Source organism: Protomyctophum parallelum, assembly GCF_964188405.1.
Source record: "Protomyctophum parallelum genome assembly, chromosome: 5".
In the NCBI taxonomy this organism is placed as follows: domain Eukaryota; kingdom Metazoa; phylum Chordata; class Actinopteri; order Myctophiformes; family Myctophidae; genus Protomyctophum; species Protomyctophum parallelum.
Window position 1 is genome coordinate 9,243,906 of NC_139702.1, and position 24,237 is coordinate 9,268,142.

Below are 24,237 nucleotides of genomic sequence, written 5' to 3' on the forward strand. Positions count from 1 at the left end.
CCCATTCTGACCTGAGATCAGATTCATACGACGTTTCCACTGGGACACACACTGGTCTGATGAACCCATTCTGACCTGAGATCAGATTCTAAAAAAATGTCAGTCGTTCTTCGATTAAAAAAAAAATAGCAGACCTACAAGCTCGTAGCGCGCCACTCGGTGGCGCGCTATGAGCTTGTAGATCTGCTATTTTTCAATAGATAAAGCATAACATGATGCTAACACCAAAATGGGTCTCCGGTTAGAATGGGTTAATAAATGCAAACGTTAAAAGGCAACAGGCACTGCAAATGTACTGTACATCGATGCTGCAGACCTGATCTAGCGGAAAGGAAGGGAGTATTATATATTTTTTATGAGGAGTTAGTTCACTTTCAGCCATACTGCGCTGCAAAAGTGAGAGTGTGGTTGCATGGTTGCATAATTGCCTATAGGGTCAGTGACACTTCCTAATTTATACTCCCATCGCGTGACTTAGACGTGTCACTTTGCCGGTAAGATATGGGGAGCAAAAAAAGTTCATAGCTTAACCCATTCTGACCGGAGATCAGATTCATACGACGTTTCCACTGGGACACACACTGGTCTGATGAACCCATTCTGACCTGAGATCAGATTCTAAAAAATGTCAGTCGTGAATCGATTTTTCAAAAATAGCAGACCTACAAGCTCGTATCACGCCACTCGGTGGCGCGATATGAGCTTGTAGATCTGCTATTTTTCAATAGCTAAAGCACAACATGATGCCGACACCAAAATGGGTGCCCGGTCAGATTGGGTTAATTTATACATCGGGACACACAGTCACACAATGGCAGCACACGGCGAAATAGCACATCCACCAGCATGTAGAACCTGCTATCTTCGCCTTAGTTTGGTAGTCAGCTAGGCTCTAGCTTGGTAGTTCCAGGAGCACAGCTCGGCAAGGCAGCGTTCCCTTGAGACGCTGCGCTGCTGGCATATAGGCTTCCATTATCCATAAGCCCTGGGGAGTCGGGACAAGACACTAGTATAATATGCATGTATAATATGCACTAGCAGCATGTGCTGGAGGAACACTCCGCCTGCACCGACCCAGTCCTGGGTCCAGTGAACGCCACTAAAGGTTGAGGTTCCTCAGTCTAGCCCATTTAGGCCTGAGATCAGATTCTAAAAATGTCTTCTACGTCCTGACAGTTTTCTGAAAAAGCTATGTTTCTATGTCAGTCGTTCTTCGATTTTTCAAAAATAGCAGACCTACAAGCTCGTAGCGCGCCACTCGGTGGCGCGCTATGAGCTTGTAGGTCTGCTATTTTTCAATAGCTAAGGCGTAACATAATGCTAACACCAAAACGGGTTCCTGCCCAAAATGGGCTAGGGTTCATCGTCATCTTTATTTATACTCGGAATTACAATTGAGGGCAAGCTCTCATTTTCAACGTAGCCGAGGTTACAATATACATAGTACAATCAATACATCCAAAACACAATACAGTTATAAATCAGGGTAGTTAGACCGGCATCCACTTATGCTGCGTGTCTTCTTGACCCCTGCAGAGAATCTAGGCCAGGACGGCCATGGGCCAATTTTATGCATGCCTGAATCACTCAGCGCTGTGATGTTGGCCTATGGTCGCTGATGTGAGAGGATGCTGTCGCTGCATGGCGTCTGTTTGTTCGCCGCTTCTCCAGCTGAGCTAGTTTAGTTCAGTTTAGCTTCATTTAGGCCTGACGTCAAAATGTTTCTATATCAGTGGTTCTCAATATTTCATGTCAAGGACCACAAAGATTATATGTAATTGGCTGCCGACCCCCATCTGAAAATATGTTGTTCTAGGGACCAGAAGCAAAGACTTGAGTTAAAAATGTTCGCTCTGAAATATTAGACAGATATCTTTAATTCCTTATCAGCGATAGTCGGGCAAAGAGTGGAGCCCACACCTTCTGGGGCTCTGTTTGGTGTTTTTCCCTCAGTACCGTCACTCTCTAAACCAGAGAGGGATGTTTTGGCTTTTGTCACTCTGTTAGCTAGGAGACTAATCGTGATCAACTGGAAATCGCCCACTTCCCCTTCTCACACTCACTGGATTAGGGACACCTTGTACTGTGTAAACGTGGAGAAGATTAGACTCTCCTTGAATGGTTCTTCCGATACGTTTGGGAGGATATGGGGTCCATTCTTTCAATTCATTCAGAAATGTAATCCGTCTCTGCTTGAGGATGTGCGGGGTCTGCTGGACTTTTGATTTAAAAGTATACTGTGATTGGATTGCTGTGATGTAATGCGGATAATGGATGTATCATGTACTTATAATTGTTTGTAGGATGTTGTGTACTGTAGTTTTGTCTGTTTTTGTCTGCCTTTTATTTTTCAACTTTTATTGATCCTGTATTTAAGGTTTGTTTGTCTTGTTTTCTGTTGTCCTTTTTCTTTGGGGTGAAAATGCAATGTATTTATTCTTGTACGTTATACTTTATTAAGAGTTTATTAAGAGAAGCTGTTAATGCCACCACTTATTATTTATCAACTCCAGTATTTAAATAATGCTTCTGTGAAAAAAACAACACAAAAGTTTGCTCTGAAAGAATATATATATTCCAAATTTGCGACACATTTTCACGATTTAAAAAAAATAGCAAACCTACAAGCTATGAGCTATGAGCTTGTTTGTAGATCTGCTATTTTTCAATAGCTAAAGTATAACATAATGCTTAAAACTGCAAAATGGGTTATTACAACCTCCAAGCGTTCCCTCCGCTCTGGTACTACTAAAGACCTTCCTTTTGAACCCATTCTGAACGGGAACCCATTTTAGTGTTAGCATCATGTCGTGCTTTAGCTATTTAAAAATAGCAGATCTACAAGCTCATATCGTGCCACCGAGTGGCGCGATACGAGCTTGTAGGTCTGCTATTTTTGAAAATTCGAAGAACGACTGACATAGAAACATAACTTTATCAGAAAACTGTGTAGAAGACGTTTATAGAATCTGATCTCAGGTCAGAATGGGTAAACAAGGCATTTGCCTAGTACCTAGTTGGACCTTTTTTGTGTGCTTTTTAACCTTGTCCTTGTAAATATTTTTGCATTGTAGCACTTTGAGATCTGTTTCAAATATAAAGTGTGTTATAAATAAAATGTATTATTATTATTATTATGATGGATTATGATTAGGTTTCCCCTGGTCGCCTGGATGTCATTGCTGTCGGGCAGAAACCTTGATATAATATTTTTATGTTCTTTGTTTTTCATGAATAAAGGCTTATGAATACATATATTTTATAGCTTGTTGTATCTCAGAAAGCCAAATGACATCATGATGACGTTCAGGACTAGGCCAGATCACAGCCCATATGGGGATGGTCACCAGTTAAAATAATATAGCTTATATTGGGCCAGATCTGATTAGTTATGATATGAATGAATAGTTTTATTTCGGTCTTAAAACAACATGTACATGATTATTACAGCAGCAAAAGCATTTTACAGGACATGTTTGGACCGAAAAAAGGTGTAGGCTGAAGCCGTAGCTTAAATGACTTATGTTGATCTGGCCTCGATCGGACTCTCTCTGATTCATCCAGGGACATCCGTCTTAGTGGGCAGCATTTATGTTGGTTGAAATCAGGTGATATTCTGGGCCAGATCTGACTAGTCTTGGTTTGACTTGATTTGGCCCAAATCAAGACGTCACTGATTCGTCCAGGTCCTGACCGTGTTTGCTGGGATGCCAGTTTCATGCAAAAGTAGCTATAAGGGTGGGCACTCTGGGTCGGCCGGTGCGCCTGGTTCCCCGGGCCTGTTCTGAGCATATCTATAAGGGTGGGCACTCGGGGTCGGCCGGTGCGCCTGGTTCCCCGGGCCTGTTCTGAGCATATCTATAAGGGTGGGCACTCTGGGTCGGCCGGTGCGCCTGGTTCCCCGGGCCTGTTCGGAGCATATCTATAAGGGTGGGCACTCTGGGTCGGCCGGTGCGCCTGGTTCCCCGGGACTGTTCGGAGCATATCTATAAGGGTGGGCACTCGGGGACGGCCGGTGCGCCTGGTTCCCCTGGCCTGTTCGGAGCATATCTATAAGGGTGGGCACTCGGGGACGGCCGGTGCGCCTGGTTCCCCGGGCCTGTTCGGAGCATATCTATAAGGGTGGGCACTCGGGGACGGCCGGTGCGCCTGGTTCCCCGGGCCTGTTCGGAGCATATCTATAAGGGTGGGCACTCTGGGAAGGCCGGTGCGCCTGGTTCCCCGGGCCTGTTCGGAAATTAAGTATGGAGGAGTCCCAGGGGCGGGCGGTTCTTTTGGCCGCGGAGCTTGCAGCGTTTTGAAAAATAAGTTACAGTTTTGGACATCCAGCAATTTCCACTTGACAGTGTGGATATGTTACGGTACTTTACAGGGCTTTACATTTGCACATGTTTACGTGCGCCGCGTGTGCGCAGACGCACGCACACCCTAACCTCTCTTACAGCTTACACTGACATACATATCGTGGTGTCTCTCTAAGGGACCGCCGGCCAGGTAGGCTCCTCCACGCCGGAGAGAGACAGGCAGAGGGAGGTGGCTCCTCCACGCCGGAGAGAGACAGGCAGAGGGAGGTGGCTCCTCCACGCCGGAGAGAGACAGGCAGAGGGAGGTGGCTCCTCCACGCCGGAGAGAGACAGGCAGAGGGAGGTGGCTCCTCCACGCCGGAGAGAGACAGGCAGAGGGAGGTGGCGCGCCGCGTCAACCTCTCGGTTGCATCATAGAGGGGCGGTACGTACCGTACTGTCATCCTCTATCAGAGCGATTGCTTCCCACCTTCGTCTCTCACCTACAGCCTACAAATAGCGCAGCCTCCCTCCCAGTCAAGGTCTGGTCTCTCTGGTGTGCACACGCTATCGGGCGCCTGGCGGTAAGACACACACCTCATTCCCTCACTGAATATGCCACTTGTCAAATACAATATAGTAATTGCATGTCTCTCACCCACAGGCAAACTACGACTCTAGCGAACTGTGAATAAACCTGGGACGGGATCGGGAGGACAAGAGGAGACCCCCCCCCATCCCCCCCCCCCCCCCTATACGTAATAGCCGGAGGACAAGTTGACTTAGCTACGTGACGTCACGTGCCTCTATCTCCCTGTCGGAAAACGAAGGGAAAGAAATGTGTAACGTGGTTAATAGTGCTTCCACTTGCCCAGGCATTATATTGTATTGTGATCCAGTGTTCTGTGACTTTAGGGCGGCGGTTAAGCCTTAAGGAAATTTAAGGAAATGACGTAACCTACTGCACTTCCTATTTCATACTGGCTTTGAAAGCGGTAGGTTGTGTTTATTCTTCTCTGCAGATTATTTTATTATTTTATGTACCCAAAGTTGTTAAGACACATACTGTGTTTTCATGGTACTGTATCTGCTTTATTTCCAGCAAATGTAACGTGGAAAACGTATACAAGTGAGAGCAGAGCAGTGATTGCCTCGTTGTCTTTTGTGCAGAATAAATCTACTCACTGCTGATATCCTGGTCTATGGTGCTTCATATAACACAACGCAAGATCACGTCTGTTACATAAATACCCACCTCACGCCTACCGAGGGCCTCGGGAACCTGGAAGGAGAGGAAGAGGATAGACTGTTTCCGTTGCCTGAGTGCCTCTATGTTGCTTACGCCTTTTATTGATTTTTTTTTTTTTTAAGGGACAGACAGTAGGCTGACAGGAAACGGGAGAGAGATGGGGGGATGACATGCGGTAAAGGCCGTGTCGGGTCCGGGAGTCGAACCCGCGGCACACCGCGACTGGATCACCAGTCCGGTGCCCAGACCGTTACGCTACGGCCTGGGCCACTGACATACATATATATATAGAGCAGTGGGTCCCAAAGTGGGGTCCGGGGACCCCTAGGGGTCCTTGAGGGAGTTCCAGGGGGTCCCCAGCTAAATGATAGTTAGGAACTAAATTGGACCCTTATGGCTCTGTAACTCAGAGTGTACAAATGGAACCAAATGGACCCGTTAGGGGCCGTTTGTACACTCTCTGAGTAAAATTAACATGAGGTGAAAAAGTTTGGGAACCACTGGTATAGATCTCTATGTTTCAACTAAGCTCATTTTGTTCTTCTTGCTCTCATTCTTTCTCTCCTCTCCTTTTCCTCTCTCTCTCTCTCTCTCTCTCTCTCTCTCTCTCTCTGTCTCTCTCTCTCTCTCTCTCTCTCTGTCTCTCTCTCCCTCTGTCTCTCTCTCTCTCTCTGTCTCTCTCTGTCTCTCTCTCTCTCTCTCTCTGTCTCTCTCTCTCTCTCTGTCTCTCTCTCTCTCTCTCTCTCACTCTCTCTCTCTCTCTCTGTCTCTGTCTCTCTCTCTGTCTCTCTCTCTCTCTCTCTCTCTCTCTCTCTCTCTCTCTCTCACCTCCATCCCCTCATTCTGTTCTGTTTCCATGCCTGCCTGCCTCCTGCCCTCTTTGCCTCTTTGCGTCTGTCCTCCTCTGCAGCGGAGCAACACAGAATTGGGTGAGTATTTCCAGCGGGGCCATAAATAAAGCGAATAAAGTGCTATATAAATAAAGTGGTAGCGATGTTGACAGGAGAGGAAGAGAAGAGAAGAGGAGAAGAGAGGAGTATAGCGTCGAGTCATGTTGCTGACTCAGATCATTTCAAATTACTTAAGCGTTGATACTTAGGCATGTAACGATATATCGTATATCGACATATATTGATATTAATCCCGACAATATGAATCGATTTATTGAAATAAAAAAATCGATTTTAAAAATCCTTTAAAGGACAACTTTAGTTTTTTTCAACCAAGGTTCATGTTTTAGGTTGTTATTAGAGAAAGTAAAAGATGAGTGTTATTTCTTTTCCATTTGCTGCTTTCTTTCGTTTTAGGGATTTTAGCAGTTTTGTACAGGGGGGCGGGGGCATTCGAGCATGGTGCTAAATATGTATTTCTTTACAAAATATTTTGGAGATTTATTTTTTTATTATTTACTATAGCCCTAATAAACCCCAGGAAATTACATCTGGCCACAAATAAATCACAGGATCTACTGAATGTGAAGGTAGCCTACTGGGGGGAAGCCACACTGTGTGTCATAGGCTCAATGTCAGTTTGACACATTCAGTAGATCTCGTGATGTTTTGTGGCCAGATGAAATTTCCATGGGTTTATTAGGACTATAGTAAATAATTAAAAAATAAATTGCTATAAAATGTTGTAAAAAAATACATATTTAGCCCCATGCTCGAATGCCCCCGCCCCCCTGTCAAAAACAGCTAAAATCCCTAAAACGAAAGAAAGCAGCAAATGAAAAAGAAAGAACACTCATCTTTTAGTTTCTCTAATAACAAACTAAAACATGAACCTTGGTTGAAAAAAACTAAAGTTGTCCTTTAACCCATTCTGAACGGGCACCCATTTTGGTGTTGGCATCATGTTATGCTTTAGCTATTTAAAAATAGCAGATCTACAAGCTCATATCGCGCCACCGAGTGGCGCGATACGAGCTTGTAGGTCTGCTATTTTTGAAAAATCGAAGAGCGACTGACATTTTTAGAATCTGATCTCAAGTCAGTATGGGTTCATCAGACCAGTGTGTGTCCGGCGGAAACCTCGTATGAATCTGATCTCAGGTCAGAATGGGTTAATAATGTATTTCTTTTTAGGGGGGCTAGTGGATTATGGTGTGTGATGTGAAATGTGAGCTTTGGTCATATTCCATCATATTCAAGTGCTTTTGGAGAGAAATGAGAGTCACTTTCAGTAGTACTGTAGTACTGTGTGTCTGTGACTGTGCCCAGGTGATGATGGTCATTGATGCTCATTAACCCATTCTGACCTGAGATCAGATTCATACGAGGTTTCCGCCGGACACACACTGGTCTGATGAACCCATTCTGACCTGAGATCAGATTAAAAAAATGTCAGTCGTTCTTCGATTTTTCAAAAAATAGCAGACCTACAAGCTCGTATCGCGCCACTCGGTGGCGCGATATGAGCTTGTAGATCTGCTATTTTTAAATAGCTAAAGCATAACATGATGCCGACACCAAAATGGGTGCCCGTTCAGAATGGGTTAACCTATTTAGGCCGCATTTTCATGATTTAAAAAAAAAAATCAGACCTACAAGCTCGTATCGCGCCACTCGGTGGCGCGATATGAGCTTGTAGATCTGCTATTTTTAAATAGCTAAAGCATAACATGATGCCAACACCAAAATGGGTGCCCGTTCAGAATGGGTTAATACATCAAGGAAGGCAATTATGTGTCAAAAGTAATGCTACTTCTTTTACAATGTAGTTCAATAAAACAATTGAAAAAAGCTTGAGGGGGAGGGAAGATAAATTATATAAAATTAAAAGAAAACGTAATTTATCTGGAAAATATTTTTTGTTTAAAATATCGTGAAAAATCGAATCGTGGACCTCATATCGTGATAGGAATCGTATCGTGAGTTTAGTGAATCGTTACATGCCTACTCCAGGTGACATGTTGAAAGGTGATGAGAGTGATGCTACCATTTATTTTTTATTTTATTTTTTTCCCACGATTTTGTAACCCATTTTTCACCCCTGTGTCAATCATCCTGTGATGTGATCCTGGGCTCTACACACCCTCCGCCAACCTAGGGAGAGCAACGGACTTAACTCATGCTTCCTTCATGCTTGAGTGTCCAAGTTGCTCCTTTACACCTGACAGGGGGGAGTTTCCCTGGTTGGACGTAGCGCGTGGAAGGAGCACGTTATTCCAACCAGTTCCTTTCCACTCCATCAGGCGTCCCGGCTGGCCAGGGGGAGGTCACCATTATATTATACCACTACACTGTGTATTATCTTAGCCTTCTTATACTATAACTATACCTCTATAAAAAAAACATATATTTTTTTTTTTATCCCACGATTTTGTAACCCATTTTTCACCCCTGTGTCAATCATCTAATGTGATCCTGGGCTCTACACACCCTCCACCAACCTAGTCCCCATATATGGGGGACAAGGGGAGAGCAACGGACTTGAACTCATGCTTCCTTCATGCCTGAGTGTCCAAGTTGCTCCTTTACACCTGACAGGGTATACCTCTATAAATGATCTAAAATCTGTTACATAATACCATATTATATTATTATCTGGGGGGGGGGGGGGGGTCGTTACCACTGTTGCATAATTGCTTGGGCAGCAGTGGCTCAGGGGTAGAGTGGCTGGATGCCAACCGCAAGGTTGCCAGTTCGATCCCGGACTCCCCCAGAGTTAGTGTCGAAGTGTCCTTGAGCAAGACACTGAACCCCTAATTGCTCCTGATGTGCTGGTTGGTGCCTTGCATGGTTTCCGCCGCCATCGGTGTATGAATGTGTGTGTGAATGGGTGAATTGATGCACAATCTATGTAAAGTGCCTTGGATAAAGGCGCTATATAATAAATGCACCATTTGCCATTTGCTCGCTCAGGGAGGGATCTCTGTTGTCGGGTCTCTTCTCTACATGTAAAGTGTCTCGAGACAACTTTGTTGTGATTAGACACTTCAATAGAATTGAATTGCATTGAAGTTATAGGAGCACAACAATATTATGATATTCATATGCTAACAGATGCTCTTTCTTTCTCAATCTCCTCCCACACACGCACGTTCACGCACACACGCACGTTCACGCACGCACACACGCACGCACACGCACACGCAGACACACACACACACACACACACACACACACACACACACACACACACACACACACACACACACACACACACACACACACACACACACGCACGCACACACACACACACAGAGCAGAAGTAAACTTACACAAAGGACGTGCAGTGCCACGGCTCCCTCTGTCCTCTCTTTATGTGTGAACAGGTCAGTTGGGAACTCGTGCAACGCTGGAACAAAGAGAGAAATCAGGTTATAAAGGTGTGTCTGCATGCATGTCCGTCCGTCCGTCCTTGTGTGTGTGTGTGTGTGTGTGTGTGTGTGTGTGTGTGTGTGTGTGTGTGTGTGTGTGTGTGTGCGTGCGTGTGTGTGTGTGTGTGTGTGTGTGTGTCTACATGTTGGCATTTTAATCATCAGTGCCCTGCAGTGAAGCCTCTACTATACACATAATGAGCAACACACTGAACTCATGTGACCTGACAGTGGCCCCACAGCACCTTAGCCTGTGTGTGTGTGTGTGTGTGTGTGTGTGTGTGTGTGTGTGTGTGTGTGTGTGTGTGTGTGTGTGTGTGTGTGTGCGTGTGTGTTTGCATGCCCGCAAGTAAGCACGAGTGTGACAGTCCAACTGTGCAATGCCAAGGACTGTGTGAGCTTGTATGCCTCCTCTGAGAGAGACCCCGGAGAACAGAACAGGGACATGGAAAAAGAGAGACCCCGCAGAACAGAACAGGGACATGGAAAAAGAGAGACCCCGGAGAACAGAACAGGGACATGGAAAAAGAGAGACCCCGGAGAGGAGAACAGGGACATGGAAAAAGAGAGACCCCGGAGAACAGAACAGGGACATGGAAAAAGAGAGACCCCGGAGAACAGAACAGGGACATGGAAAAAGAGAGACCCCGGAGAACAGAACAGGGACATGGAAAAAGAGAGACCCCGGAGAACAGAACAGGGACATGGAAAAAGAGAGACCCCGGAGAACAGAACAGGGACATGGAAAAAGAGAGACCCCGGAGAACAGAACAGGGACATGGAAAAAGAGAGACCCCGGAGAACAGAACAGGGACATGGAAAAAGAGAGACCCCGGAGAACAGAACAGGGACATGGAAAAAGAGAGACCCCGGAGAACAGAACAGGGACATGGAAAAAGAGAGACCCCAGAGAACAGAACAGGGACATGGAAAAGGTGAGCGTCAGAAAAGGACAAAGTGAGGGCGAAGTGGAGAGAGGGAGGGAGAGAGAAAGAGGGGGGGGGAGAGAGGGGGAGAGAGAGGGGGAGAGAGAGAGAGAAAGAGGGGGGGGAGGGGGGAGAGAGAGGGAGAGAGAGAGAGTTGTAAAAATAGAGCAGGATATTTAGGGTACAGCAGGAGGGATGTGGAGATGGTAGAGAGAGGTTAGAGAACGGTGTGTGTGAGCCTAATCGCATGAGAGGCATGTCGAGAGAGAGAGAGAGAGAGAGAGAGAGAGAGAGAGAGAGTAAATTAGCAGGAAAAAGGTGTGTGAAGGGAAAAATCACACCCGTGTGAACTGAGTGGTGCAACTCCCCTCTCTCTCTCTCTCTCTCTCTCTCATTAGCAGGCAACAGTGCAACACTATCTCTCTCTCTCTCTCTCTGTTTCTGGCACAACAGCGCCACTTTTGCCCCTACTGGTACTCTAAACATCGGGACATAGTCACATAGTCACACATAGGCACATTGCTGTTCCTTGGAGTGGTTGCACCACTCAAACATAGATGAAGGTTTAATGGAATGGCCCTTCTTTCTATCACGTCTTCTTGTGTTAGTTAGCCTTGTGTCGAACAAAACCCACACTTTCCCACTCAATCAGCAAGCCTGTTCCTGCATGGGCCACTCATGCCAACATCTGCTACACAATTCATTAGCCCATTTAGACCTGGGAACCATTCTACAAATGTCTTCTAATAAATCCTGACGGTTTTCTCCAAACCCCTACAGTATGTGTGTCAGTGGTTCGCTCTGAAAGAATATATATATTCAAAGACTTGCGCCACACTTTCACGATTTTTCAAAAATAGCAGACCTACAAGCTCGTAGCGCGCCACTCGGTGGCGTGCTACGAGCTTGTAGATCTGCTATTTTTCAATAGGTTCCCGCCCCCCAAAATGGGTTAAATAAAACATCTGCTGGTGAAGCTATAGCTATAGACACGTACGAGCCAGAGCATTAGGCTATAACTAATTCTGGTAATGACTGCCACTGCTATACAGTACGTGTGGCAGGTGCCCAAATTTGGCATCGGAAACGTGGACACCTATTCATGCAGTAAAATACATTTACAGGAGAAAGAACACAAGACACACATACTGTACAGAGATGGTTCCCAGGTAAGAATGGACACAGATAGCACAAGGACAAGACCTTACCGTGCCGTGCCGCTTGAGGCAGCGGTGGCCGAACGGTTTGCGGAGCGGTCTTGATATCGGAAGGTCGCTATAGTTCGTATCCCCGGAACCGACACGTTAAAATGACCACCGTTGATGTGCCCTTGAGCAAGGCATTGAACCCCTACCATGAAATGTTCTATGAGCAGGGCCTGGCTGTAAACAAGTTCTTGAGCTTAGTCCAGTTACCCTGGGTAAACATAGTACCTACAAGTTCCAGCAAAGGCCCATGAAATAATTCTCCTACTAGACATTACAACTAACTATAGTAAGTTGGCATCTGTGGTGAATGGCAGCGGGATTGTAGCATGATGATGTTGCTAAAAAAACCCAAAAACATTTTTGCTTCAACAACTTTTACAACACCTTCGACTTCAAGCTTAAAACCTGGTTTGAAGTAAAGGGTGGAAAAAAAATAGGTTCATAGAATATAGTTCACAACTTTCTGATCGTCTGCATCAGTCTCTCCCTCTTCCTCTCCTACGCCGTGTTGACCTACTTGCATCCATAAACACGAGTGGATGCGGTGGTGGTGTGTTGCAGTCTGCTGCACCGTATAACACAGTGTTCCATTGCTAACATCCAAAGCATGAGCAACACAACCCAGAGCAGCCTGTAAAAAGCCACAGACGGAAAACAAAGCAGCAGAGAAGGAGGACTTGTACACGTTGACAGCTGGAAGTGTTTAATATTTACTGTTACAAGCCAGCTAGCACTGGCTCTACGACCCAACCCAGCCCAGATGCCGACCTAGTGAGTGAACAGCAGAAACAAGCGTCTCGCATGACTGACAAATAATACAAGCCTGAAAATTATGAACAAGAAGAGTCTGAAAAGGCCCGCTATAGACACGCTGCTCCGTACACCGAAGGCAGCTGTTTTTCATGATATCGTTGCTGTCGGGAGGTAACCTCCTAACTCCATGTTGAGGTGTTTCATTTCTTTTGCACAAATCAGTGCCATTGATGAACACCCTTTACGTCTGTGTGTTCGGAAATATTGAACCAATGGAAAGTAGTACAAAAAAACCCGCTTTGGACAAAACCTCTTAACCCCATTGGAACCTCAAACTGTCTGCTAAAGCAACTAACTCCACCACGTCTCCCCGTCTCGTGCAAGTAATTGACAATATATATAAAGTCACACCAACGTTGATGAGGCAGCATTGCTTTGCTTTCAAAATATATGGTTTTCTTATATTTCCTGAAATTTTTATATTTCCTGAAAAATGAACATTTTGGAGTTAGGTGGTTTCTTCCCGACAGCAGAGATATCAAGTTTGGGTCTCATGTACCGTCCGCACTATTGTGATGAAAAGAGAGCTGAGCCAGATCATAAGGTTCAGATCATAAGGTTCAGATCATAAGGTTCAGATCATAAGGTTCAGATCATAAGCGTCCTATCTCCAAGGTAGGAAAGGGTCCTATCTATCTCCAAGGTAGGAAAGGGTCCTATCTCCAAGGTAGGAAAGGGTCCTATCTATCTCTAAGGTAGGAAAGGGTCCTATCTATCTCCAAGGTAGGAAAGGGTCCTATCTATCTCCAAGGTAGGAAAGGGTCCTATCTCCAAGGTAGGAAAGGGTCCTATCTATCTCCAAGGTAGGAAAGGGTCCTATCTCCAAGGTAGGAAAGGGTCCTATCTCCAAGGTAGGAAAGGGTCCTATCTATCTCCAAGGTAGGAAAGGGTCCTATCTCTAAGGTAGGAAAGGGTCCTATCTCCAAGGTAGGAAAGGGTCCTATCTCCAAGGTAGGAAAGGGTCCTATCTCCAAGGTAGGAAAGGGTCCTATCTCCAAGGTAGGAAAGGGTCCTATCTCCAAGGTAGGAAAGGGTCCTATCTCTAAGGTAGGAAAGGGTCCTATCTCCAAGGTAGGAAAGGGTCCTATCTCTAAGGTAGGAAAGGGTCCTATCTATCTCTAAGGTAGGAAAGGGTCCTATCTATCTCCAAGGTAGGAAAGGGTCCTATCTATCTCTAAGGTAGGAAAGGGTCCTATCTATCTCCAAGGTAGGAAAGGGTCCTATCTCCAAGGTAGGAAAGGGTCCTATCTATCTCTAAGGTAGGAAAGGGTCCTATCTATCTCCAAGGTAGGAAAGGGTCCTATCTATCTCCAAGGTAGGAAAGGGTCCTATCTCCAAGGTAGGAAAGGGTCCTATCTCCAAGGTAGGAAAGGGTCCTATCTCCAAGGTAGGAAAGCGTCCTATCTCCAAGGTAGGAAAGGGTCCTATCTATCTCCAAGGTAGGAAAGGGTCCTATCTCCAAGGTAGGAAAGGGTCCTATCTCCAAGGTAGGAAAGGGTCCTATCTATCTCCAAGGTAGGAAAGCGTCCTATCTCCAAGGTAGGAAAGGGTCCTATCTCCAAGGTAGGAAAGGGTCCTATCTCCAAGGTAGGAAAGCGTCCTATCTCCAAGGTAGGAAAGGGTCCTATCTATCTCCAAGGTAGGAAAGGGTCCTATCTCCAAGGTAGGAAAGGGTCTTATCTCCAAGGTAGGAAAGGGTCCTATCTATCTCTAAGGTAGGAAAGGGTCCTATCTATCTCCAAGGTAGGAAAGGGTCCTATCTATCTCCAAGGTAGGAAAGGGTCCTATCTATCTCCAAGGTAGGAAAGGGTCCTATCTCCAAGGTAGGAAAGGGTCCTATCTCCAAGGTAGGAAAGGGTCCTATCTCCAAGGTAGGAAAGGGTCCTATCTCCAAGGTAGGAAAGGGTCCTATCTATCTCCAAGGTAGGAAAGGGTCCTATCTCCAAGGTAGGAAAGGGTCTTATCTCCAAGGTAGGAAAGGGTCCTATCTATCTCTAAGGTAGGAAAGGGTCCTATCTCCAAGGTAGGAAAGGGTCCTATCTATCTCCAAGGTAGGAAAGGGTCCTATCTCTAAGGTAGGAAAGGGTCCTATCTCCAAGGTAGGAAAGGGTCCTATCTCCAAGGTAGGAAAGGGTCCTATCTATCTCCAAGGTAGGAAAGGGTCCTATCTATCTCCAAGGTAGGAAAGGGTCCTATCTCCAAGGTAGGAAAGGGTCCTATCTATCTCCAAGGTAGGAAAGGGTCCTATCTCCAAGGTAGGAAAGGGTCCTATCTATCTCCAAGGTAGGAAAGGGTCCTATCTCTAAGGTAGGAAAGGGTCCTATCTATCTCCAAGGTAGGAAAGGGTCCTATCTCCAAGGTAGGAAAGGGTCCTATCTCCAAGGTAGGAAAGGGTCCTATCTATCTCCAAGGTAGGAAAGCGTCCTATCTCCAAGGTAGGAAAGGGTCCTATCTCCAAGGTAGGAAAGGGTCCTATCTATCTCTAAGGTAGGAAAGGGTCCTATCTATCTCCAAGGTAGGAAAGGGTCCTATCTATCTCCAAGGTAGGAAAGCGTCCTATCTCCAAGGTAGGAAAGGGTCCTATCTCCAAGGTAGGAAAGGGTCCTATCTATCTCCAAGGTAGGAAAGGGTCCTATCTCCAAGGTAGGAAAGGGTCCTATCTCCAAGGTAGGAAAGGGTCCTATCTATCTCCAAGGTAGGAAAGCGTCCTATCTCCAAGGTAGGAAAGGGTCCTATCTCCAAGGTAGGAAAGGGTCCTATCTCCAAGGTAGGAAAGCGTCCTATCTCCAAGGTAGGAAAGGGTCCTATCTCCAAGGTAGGAAAGGGTCCTATCTCCAAGGTAGGAAAGGGTCCTATCTCCAAGGTAGGAAAGGGTCCTATCTCCAAGGTAGGAAAGGGTCCTATCTATCTCCAAGGTAGGAAAGGGTCCTATCTCCAAGGTAGGAAAGGGTCCTATCTCTAAGGTAGGAAAGGGTCCTATCTCCAAGGTAGGAAAGGGTCCTATCTCCAAGGTAGGAAAGGGTCCTATCACCAAGGTAGGAAAGGGTCCTATCTATCTCCAAGGTAGGAAAGGGTCCTATCTCCAAGGTAGGAAAGGGTCCTATCACCAAGGTAGGAAAGGGTCCTATCTCCAAGGTAGGAAAGGGTCCTATCTCCAAGGTAGGAAAGGGTCCTATCTCCAAGGTAGGAAAGGGTCCTATCTCCAAGGTAGGAAAGGGTCCTATCTCTAAGGTAGGAAAGGGTCCTATCTATCTCCAAGGTAGGAAAGGGTCCTATCTCCAAGGTAGGAAAGGGTCCTATCACCAAGGTAGGAAAGGGTCCTATCTCCAAGGTAGGAAAGGGTCCTATCTCCAAGGTAGGAAAGCGTCCTATCTCCAAGGTAGGAAAGGGTCCTATCTCCAAGGTAGGAAAGGGTCCTATCTCCAAGGTAGGAAAGGGTCCTATCTCCAAGGTAGGAAAGGGTCCTATCTCCAAGGTAGGAAAGGGTCCTATCTATCTCCAAGGTAGGAAAGGGTCCTATCTCCAAGGTAGGAAAGGGTCCTATCTCCAAGGTAGGAAAGGGTCCTATCTCCAAGGTAGGAAAGGGTCCTATCTATCTCCAAGGTAGGAAAGGGTCCTATCTCCAAGGTAGGAAAGGGTCCTATCTATCTCCAAGGTAGGAAAGGGTCCTATCTCCAAGGTAGGAAAGGGTCCTATCTCCAAGATAGGAAAGGGTCCTATCTCCAAGGTAGGAAAGCGTCCTATCTCCAAGGTAGGAAAGGGTCCTATCTCCAAGGTAGGAAAGGGTCCTATCTCCAAGGTAGGAAAGCGTCCTATCTCCAAGGTAGGAAAGGGTCCTATCTCCAAGGTAGGACAGCGTCCTATCTCTAAGATAGGAAAGGGTCCTATCTCTAAGGTAGGAAAGGGTCCTATCTCCAAGGTAGGACAGCGTCCTATCTCTAAGATAGGAAAGGGTCCTATCTCTAAGGTAGGAAAGGGTCCTATCTATCTCCAAGGTAGGAAAGGGTCCTATCTATCTCCAAGGTAGGAAAGGGTCCTATCTATCTCCAAGGTAGGAAAGGGTCCTATCTCTAAGATAGGAAAGGGTCCTATCTCCAAGGTAGGAAAGCGTCCTATCTCCAAGGTAGGAAAGGGTCCTATCTCCAAGGTAGGAAAGCGTCCTATCTCCAAGGTAGGAAAGGGTCCTATCTATCTCCAAGGTAGGAAAGGGTCCTATCTCCAAGGTAGGAAAGGGTCCTATCTCCAAGGTAGGAAAGGGTCCTATCTCCAAGGTAGGAAAGCGTCCTATCTATCTCCAAGGTAGGAAAGGGTCCTATCTCCAAGGTAGGAAAGGGTCCTATCTCCAAGGTAGGAAAGGGTCCTATCTCCAAGGTAGGAAAGGGTCCTATCTCCAAGGTAGGAAAGGGTCCTATCTCCAAGGTAGGAAAGCGTCCTATCTATCTCCAAGGTAGGAAAGGGTCCTATCTATCTCCAAGGTAGGAAAGGGTCCTATCTCCAAGGTAGGAAAGGGTCCTATCTCCAAGGTAGGAAAGGGTCCTATCTCCAAGGTAGGAAAGGGTCCTATCTCCAAGGTAGGAAAGGGTCCTATCTCCAAGGTAGGAAAGGGTCCTATCTCCAAGGTAGGAAAGCGTCCTATCTATCTCCAAGGTAGGAAAGGGTCCTATCTCCAAGGTAGGAAAGGGTCCTATCTCTAAGGTAGGAAAGGGTCCTATCTCCAAGGTAGGAAAGGGTCCTATCTCCAAGGTAGGAAAGGGTCCTATCTCCAAGGTAGGAAAGGGTCCTATCTCCAAGGTAGGAAAGCGTCCTATCTATCTCCAAGGTAGGAAAGGGTCCTATCTCCAAGGTAGGAAAGGGTCCTATCTCTAAGGTAGGAAAGGGTCCTATCTCCAAGGTAGGAAAGGGTCCTATCTCCAAGGTAGGAAAGGGTCCTTTCTCCAAGGTAGGAAAGGGTCCTATCTCCAAGGTAGGAAAGGGTCCTATCTCCAAGGTAGGAAAGGGTCCTATCTCTAAGGTAGGAAAGGGTCCTATCTCCAAGGTAGGAAAGGGTCCTATCTATCTCTAAGGTAGGAAAGGGTCCTATCTCCAAGGTAGGAAAGGGTCCTATCTCCAAGGTAGGAAAGGGTCCTATCTATCTCTAAGGTAGGAAAGGGTCCTATCTCCAAGGTAGGAAAGGGTCCTATCTCCAAGGTAGGAAAGGGTCCTATCTCCAAGGTAGGAAAGGGTCCTATCTCCAAGGTAGGAAAGGGTCCTATCTATCTCCAAGGTAGGAAAGGGTCCTATCTATCTCTAAGGTAGGAAAGGGTCCTATCTCCAAGGTAGGAAAGCGTCCTATCTATCTCCAAGGTAGGAAAGGGTCCTATCTCCAAGGTAGGAAAGGGTCCTATCTCCAAGGTAGGAAAGGGTCCTATCTCCAAGGTAGGAAAGGGTCCTATCTCCAAGGTAGGAAAGGGTCCTATCTATCTCCAAGGTAGGAAAGGGTCCTATCTATCTCTAAGGTAGGAAAGGGTCCTATCTCCAAGATAGGAAAGGGTCCTATATATCTCCTAGGTAGGAAAGGGTCCTATCTCCAAGGTAGGAAAGGGTCCTATCTCCAAGGTAGGAAAGCGTCCTATCTCCAAGGTAGGAAAGCGTCCTATCTCCAAGGTAGGAAAGCGTCCTATCTACAAGGTAGGAAAGGGTCCTATCTATCTCCAAGGTAGGAAAGCGTCCTATCTCCAAGGTAGGAAAGCGTCCTATCTCCAAGGTAGGAAAGCGTCCTATCTCCAAGGTAGGAAAGGGTCCTATCTACAAGGTAGGAAAGGGTCCTATCTCCAAGGTAGGAAAGCGTCCTATCTATCTCTAAGGTAGGAAAGGGTCCTATCTCCAAGGTAGGAAAGGGTCCTATCTATCTCCAAGGTAGGAAAGGGTCCTATCTATCTCTAAGGTAGGAAAGGGTCCTATCTATCTCTAAGGTAGGAAAGGGTCCTATCTATCTCCAAGGTAGGAAAGGGTCCTATCTCCAAGGTAGGAAAGGGTCCTATCTCCAAGGTAGGAAAGCGTCCTATCTCCAAGGTAGGAAAGCGTCCTATCTCCAAGGTAGGAAAGCGTCCTATCTCCAAGGTAGGAAAGGGTCCTATCTACAAGGTAGGAAAGGGTCCTATCTCCAAGGTAGGAAAGCGTCCTATCTATCTCTAAGGTAGGAAAGGGTCCTATCTATCTCTAAGGTAGGAAAGGGTCCTATCTCCAAGATAGGAAAGGGTCCTATCTCCAAGGTAGGAAAGGGTCCTATCTATCTCCAAGGTAGGAAAGGGTCCTATCTATCTCCAAGGTAGGAAAGGGTCCTATCTCCAAGGTAGGAAAGGGTCCTATCTATCTCCAAGGTAGGAAAGGGTCCTATCTATCTCCAAGGTAGGAAAGGGTCCTATCTATCTCCAAGGTAGGAAAGGGTCCTATCTCCAAGGTAGGAAAGGGTCCTATTTCCAAGGTAGGAAAGGGTCCTATCACCAAGGTAGGAAAGCGTCCTATCTATCTCTAAGGTAGGAAAGGGTCCTATCTATCTCTAAGGTAGGAAAGGGTCCTATCTCCAAGATAGGAAAGGGTCCTATCTATCTCTAAGGTAGGAAAGGGTCCTATCTCCAAGGTAGGAAAGGGTCCTATCTATCTCCAAGGTAGGAAAGGGTCCTATCTCCAAGATAGGAAAGGGTCCTATCTATCTCTAAGGTAGGAAAGGGTCCTATCTCCAAGATAGGAAAGGGTCCTATCTATCTCTAAGGTAGGAAAGGGTCCTATCTCCAAGATAGGAAAGGGTCCTATCTATCTCCAAGGTAGGAAAGGGTCCTATCTCCAAGGTAGGAAAGGGTCCTATCTATCTCTAAGGTAGGAAAGGGTCCTATCTATCTCCAAGGTAGGAAAGGGTCCTATCTCCAAGGTAGGAAAGGGTCCTATCTCCAAGGTAGGAAAGGGTCCTATCTATCTCTAAGGTAGGAAAGGGTCCTATCTCCAAGGTAGGAAAGGGTCCTATCTATCTCCAAGGTAGGAAAGGGTCCTATCTCCAAGGTAGGAAAGGGTCCTATCTCTAAGGTAGGAAAGGGTCCTATCTATCTCCAAGGTAGGAAAGGGTCCTATCTCCAAGGTAGGAAAGCGTCCTATCTCCAAGGTAGGAAAGGGTTCTATCTCCAAGGTAGGAAAGGGTCCTATCTCCAAGGTAGGAAAGCGTCCTATCTCCAAGGTAGGAAAGGGTTCTATCTCCAAGCAGGTAGGAAAGGGTCCTATCTCCAAGGTAGGAAAGGGTCCTATCTCCAAGGTAGGAAAGGGTCCTATCTCCAAGGTAGGAAAGGGTCCTATCTCCAAGGTAGGAAAGGGTTCTATCTATCTCCAAGGTAGGAAAGGGTTCTATCTCCAAGGTAGGAAAGCGTCCTATCTCCAAGGTAGGAAAGGGTCCTATCTATCTCCAAGGTAGGAAAGGGTCCTATCTCCAAGGTAGGAAAGGGTCCTATCTCCAAGGTAGGAAAGGGTTCTATCTATCTCCAAGGTAGGAAAGGGTTCTATCTATCTCCAAGGTAGGAAAGGGTCCTATCTCCAAGGTAGGAAAGCGTCCTATCTCCAAGGTAGGAAAGGGTCCTATCTATCTCCAAGGTAGGAAAGGGTCCTATCTCCAAGGTAGGAAAGGGTCCTATCTCCAAGGTAGGAAAGGGTCCTATCTATCTCCAAGGTAGGAAAGGGTCCTATCTCTAAGGTAGGAAAGGGTCCTATCTCCAAGGTAGGAAAGCGTCCTATCTCCAAGGTAGGAAAGGGTCCTATCTATCTCCAAGGTAGGAAAGGGTCCTATCTCCAAGGTAGGAAAGGGTCCTATCTCTAAGGTAGGAAAGGGTCCTATCTCTAAGGTAGGAAAGGGTCCTATCTCCAAGGTAGGAAAGCGTCCTATCTCCAAGGTAGGAAAGGGTCCTATCTCCAAGGTAGGAAAGGGTCCTATCTCCAAGGTAGGAAAGGGTCCTATCTCCAAGGTAGGAAAGGGTCCTATCTCCAAGGTAGGAAAGCGTCCTATCTCCAAGGTAGGAAAGGGTCCTATCTCCAAGGTAGGAAAGGGTCCTATCTCCAAGGTAGGAAAGGGTCCTATCTATCTCAAAGGTAGGAAAGGGTTCTATCTCCAAGGTAGGAAAGGGTCCTATCTCCAAGGTAGGAAAGGGTCCTATCTCCAAGGTAGGAAAGGGTCCTATCTCTAAGGTAGGAAAGGGTTCTATCTCCAAGGTAGGAAAGCGTCCTATCTCCAAGGTAGGAAAGGGTCCTATCTATCTCCAAGGTAGGAAAGGGTTCTATCTCCAAGGTAGGAAAGGGTTCTATCTATCTCCAAGGTAGGAAAGGGTTCTATCTCCAAGGTAGGAAAGCGTCCTATCTCCAAGGTAGGAAAGGGTCCTATCTATCTCCAAGGTAGGAAAGGGTCCTATCTCCAAGGTAGGAAAGCGTCCTATCTCCAAGGTAGGAAAGGGTCCTATCTCTAAGGTAGGAAAGGGTCCTATCTCCAAGGTAGGAAAGCGTCCTATCTCCAAGGTAGGAAAGGGTCCTATCTCCAAGGTAGGAAAGGGTCCTATCTCCAAGGTAGGAAAGGGTCCTATCTCTAAGGTAGGAAAGGGTCCTATCTCCAAGGTAGGAAAGCGTCCTATCTCCAAGGTAGGAAAGGGTCCTATCTCCAAGGTAGGAAAGGGTCCTATCTCCAAGGTAGGAAAGGGTCCTATCTCCAAGGTAGGAAAGGGTCCTATCTCCAAGGTAGGAAAGCGTCCTATCTCCAAGGTAGGAAAGGGTCCTATCTCCAAGGTAGGAAAGGGTCCTATCTCCAAGGTAGGAAAGGGTCCTATCTATCTCAAAGGTAGGAAAGGGTTCTATCTCCAAGGTAGGAAAGGGTCCTATCTCCAAGGTAGGAAAGGGTCCTATCTCCAAGGTAGGAAAGGGTCCTATCTATCTCTAAGGTAGGAAAGGGTCCTATCTATCTCCAAGGTAGGAAAGGGTCCTATCTATCTCTAAGGTAGGAAAGCGTCCTATCTCCAAGGTAGGAAAGGGTCCTATCTCCAAGGTAGGAAAGGGTCCTATCTCCAAGGTAGGAAAGGGTCCTATCTCTAAGGTAGGAAAGCGTCCTATCTCTAAGGTAGGAAAGCGTCATATCTCTAAGGTAGGAAAGCGTCCTATCTCTAAGGTAGGAAAGCGTCCTATCTCCAAGGTAGGAAAGGGTCCTATCTCCAAGGTAGGAAAGGGTCCTATCTCCAAGGTAGGAAAGGGTCCTATCTCTAAGGTAGGAAAGCGTCCTATCTCCAAGGTAGGAAAGGGTCCTATCTCTAAGGTAGGAAAGGGTCCTATCTCTAAGGTAGGAAAGGGTCCTATCTCTAAGGTAGGAAAGCGTCCTATCTCCAAGGTAGGAAAGCGTCCTATCTCCAAGGTAGGAAAGGGTCCTATCTCTAAGGTAGGAAAGCGTCCTATCTCTAAGGTAGGAAAGCGTCCTATCTCCAAGGTAGGAAAGCGTCCTATCTCCAAGGTAGGAAAGGGTCCTATCTCCAAGGTAGGAAAGGGTCCTATCTCCAAGGTAGGAAAGGGTCCTATCTCTAAGGTAGGAAAGCGTCCTATCTCTAAGGTAGGAAAGCGTCCTATCTCCAAGGTAGGAAAGGGTCCTATCTCCAAGGTAGGAAAGGGTCCTATCTCCAAGGTAGGAAAGGGTCCTATCTCTAAGGTAGGAAAGGGTCCTATCTCCAAGGTAGGAAAGGGTCATATCTATCTCCAAGGTAGGAAAGGGTCCTATCTCCAAGGTAGGAAAGCGTCCTATCTCCAAGGTAGGAAAGGGTCCTATCTCCAAGGTAGGAAAGGGTCCTATCTCCAAGGTAGGAAAGGGTCCTATCTCTAAGGTAGGAAAGGGTCCTATCTCTAAGGTAGGAAAGGGTCCTATCTCCAAGGTAGGAAAGCGTCCTATCTCTAAGGTAGGAAAGGGTCCTATCTCCAATGTAGGAAAGGGTCCTATCTCTAAGGTAGGAAAGCGTCCTATCTCCAATGTAGGAAAGCGTCCTATCTCCAAGGTAGGAAAGGGTCCTATCTCCAAGGTAGGAAAGGGTCCTATCTCTAAGGTAGGAAAGGGTCCTATCTCCAAGGTAGGAAAGGGTCATATCTATCTCCAAGGTAGGAAAGGGTCCTATCTCCAAGGTAGGAAAGCGTCCTATCTCCAAGGTAGGAAAGGGTCCTATCTCCAAGGTAGGAAAGGGTCCTATCTCCAAGGTAGGAAAGGGTCCTATCTCCAAGGTAGGAAAGGGTCCTATCTCCAAGGTAGGAAAGCGTCCTATCTCTAAGGTAGGAAAGGGTCCTATCTCCAATGTAGGAAAGGGTCCTATCTCTAAGGTAGGAAAGCGTCCTATCTCCAATGTAGGAAAGCGTCCTATCTCTAAGGTAGGAAAGGGTCCTATCTCTAAGGTAGGAAAGGGTCCTATCTCTAAGGTAGGAAAGCGTCCTATCTCCAAGGTAGGAAAGGGTCCTATCTCTAAGGTAGGAAAGCGTCCTATCTCTAAGGTAGGAAAGCGTCCTATCTCTAAGGTAGGAAAGGAAGGTAGGAAAGCGTCCTATCTCCAAGGTAGGAAAGGGTCCTATCTCTAAGGTAGGAAAGCGTCCTATCTCTAAGGTAGGAAAGCGTCCTATCTCTAAGGTAGGAAAGGAAGGTAGGAAAGCGTCCTATCTCCAAGGTAGGAAAGGGTCCTATCTCTAAGGTAGGAAAGGGTCCTATCTCCAAGGTAGGCGGGACATGTAAACGGGTGAAATCGACCCGTGGCTTACGATTGGTCGGTGGTGCGGGTTGCCTCTGTTGACAAAACAGATCAAAGGGAACGCAGCAAAGCTGTCTGGAACCCAGGCTAGAAGTCTGGAGCTCTATGCTGTCTGGAACCCAGGCTAGAAGTCTGGAGCTCTATGCTGAAACTGTTGCCTCTGTGACCCGACTCAGGCTAAGCGGTTGAAGATGTACCGTATGCATGGATAGTTTGTGGGTAAAAAGTGTTGGAACATTCGCAATCCGCCATGAAGACAGTTGAGATATATTGGGTGCAAAGTTGATATTTTGGCCTGAGGGAGGCCCTAGAAGGCCTAGAGGGAAGGCCATGACAGAAAGGGTCAGCGCTCAACCTCTAGGAAGCACTGGACATGCTCAACAAGCCTCATGGCAATCCGTCCATTACATATTGGAACATACTGTCAGCTGGTGTGGTGCTAGAGAAAAGGCCATGGGGTTATCCAGACCAGTAGGATTCCTATGGGGAGAAATTTGGTACATTTCATGGCCATTACATTTTGACATTTTGGCCTAAGGGCGGTGTTAGGGGAGCCATGGGGTCAACTAAATCAGTAGCATTCATCATGTCCTGGGAATAATGGTGCAGGAGAATGTCAACAGACAGAACATAATTATGTCGTTTTCAAGATATCTTGTTTGGTCCAA

At 46.6% G+C, this 24,237-nt stretch overlaps 1 protein-coding gene across 1 annotated transcript in view; it reads right to left on the reverse strand.

The window, feature by feature from the left end:
- The window catches only part of LOC310858439 (sodium/potassium/calcium exchanger 3-like), a 105,028-nt gene that overhangs the window by 23,320 nt on the left and 57,471 nt on the right, over nt 1-24,237 (reverse strand). The window contains exon 3 of the mRNA XM_083764547.1: nt 9,755-9,831. Within this exon, the coding sequence (XP_083620673.1) occupies nt 9,755-9,831 (77 nt within the window). The remainder of the gene's footprint in view (nt 1-9,754; nt 9,832-24,237) is intronic.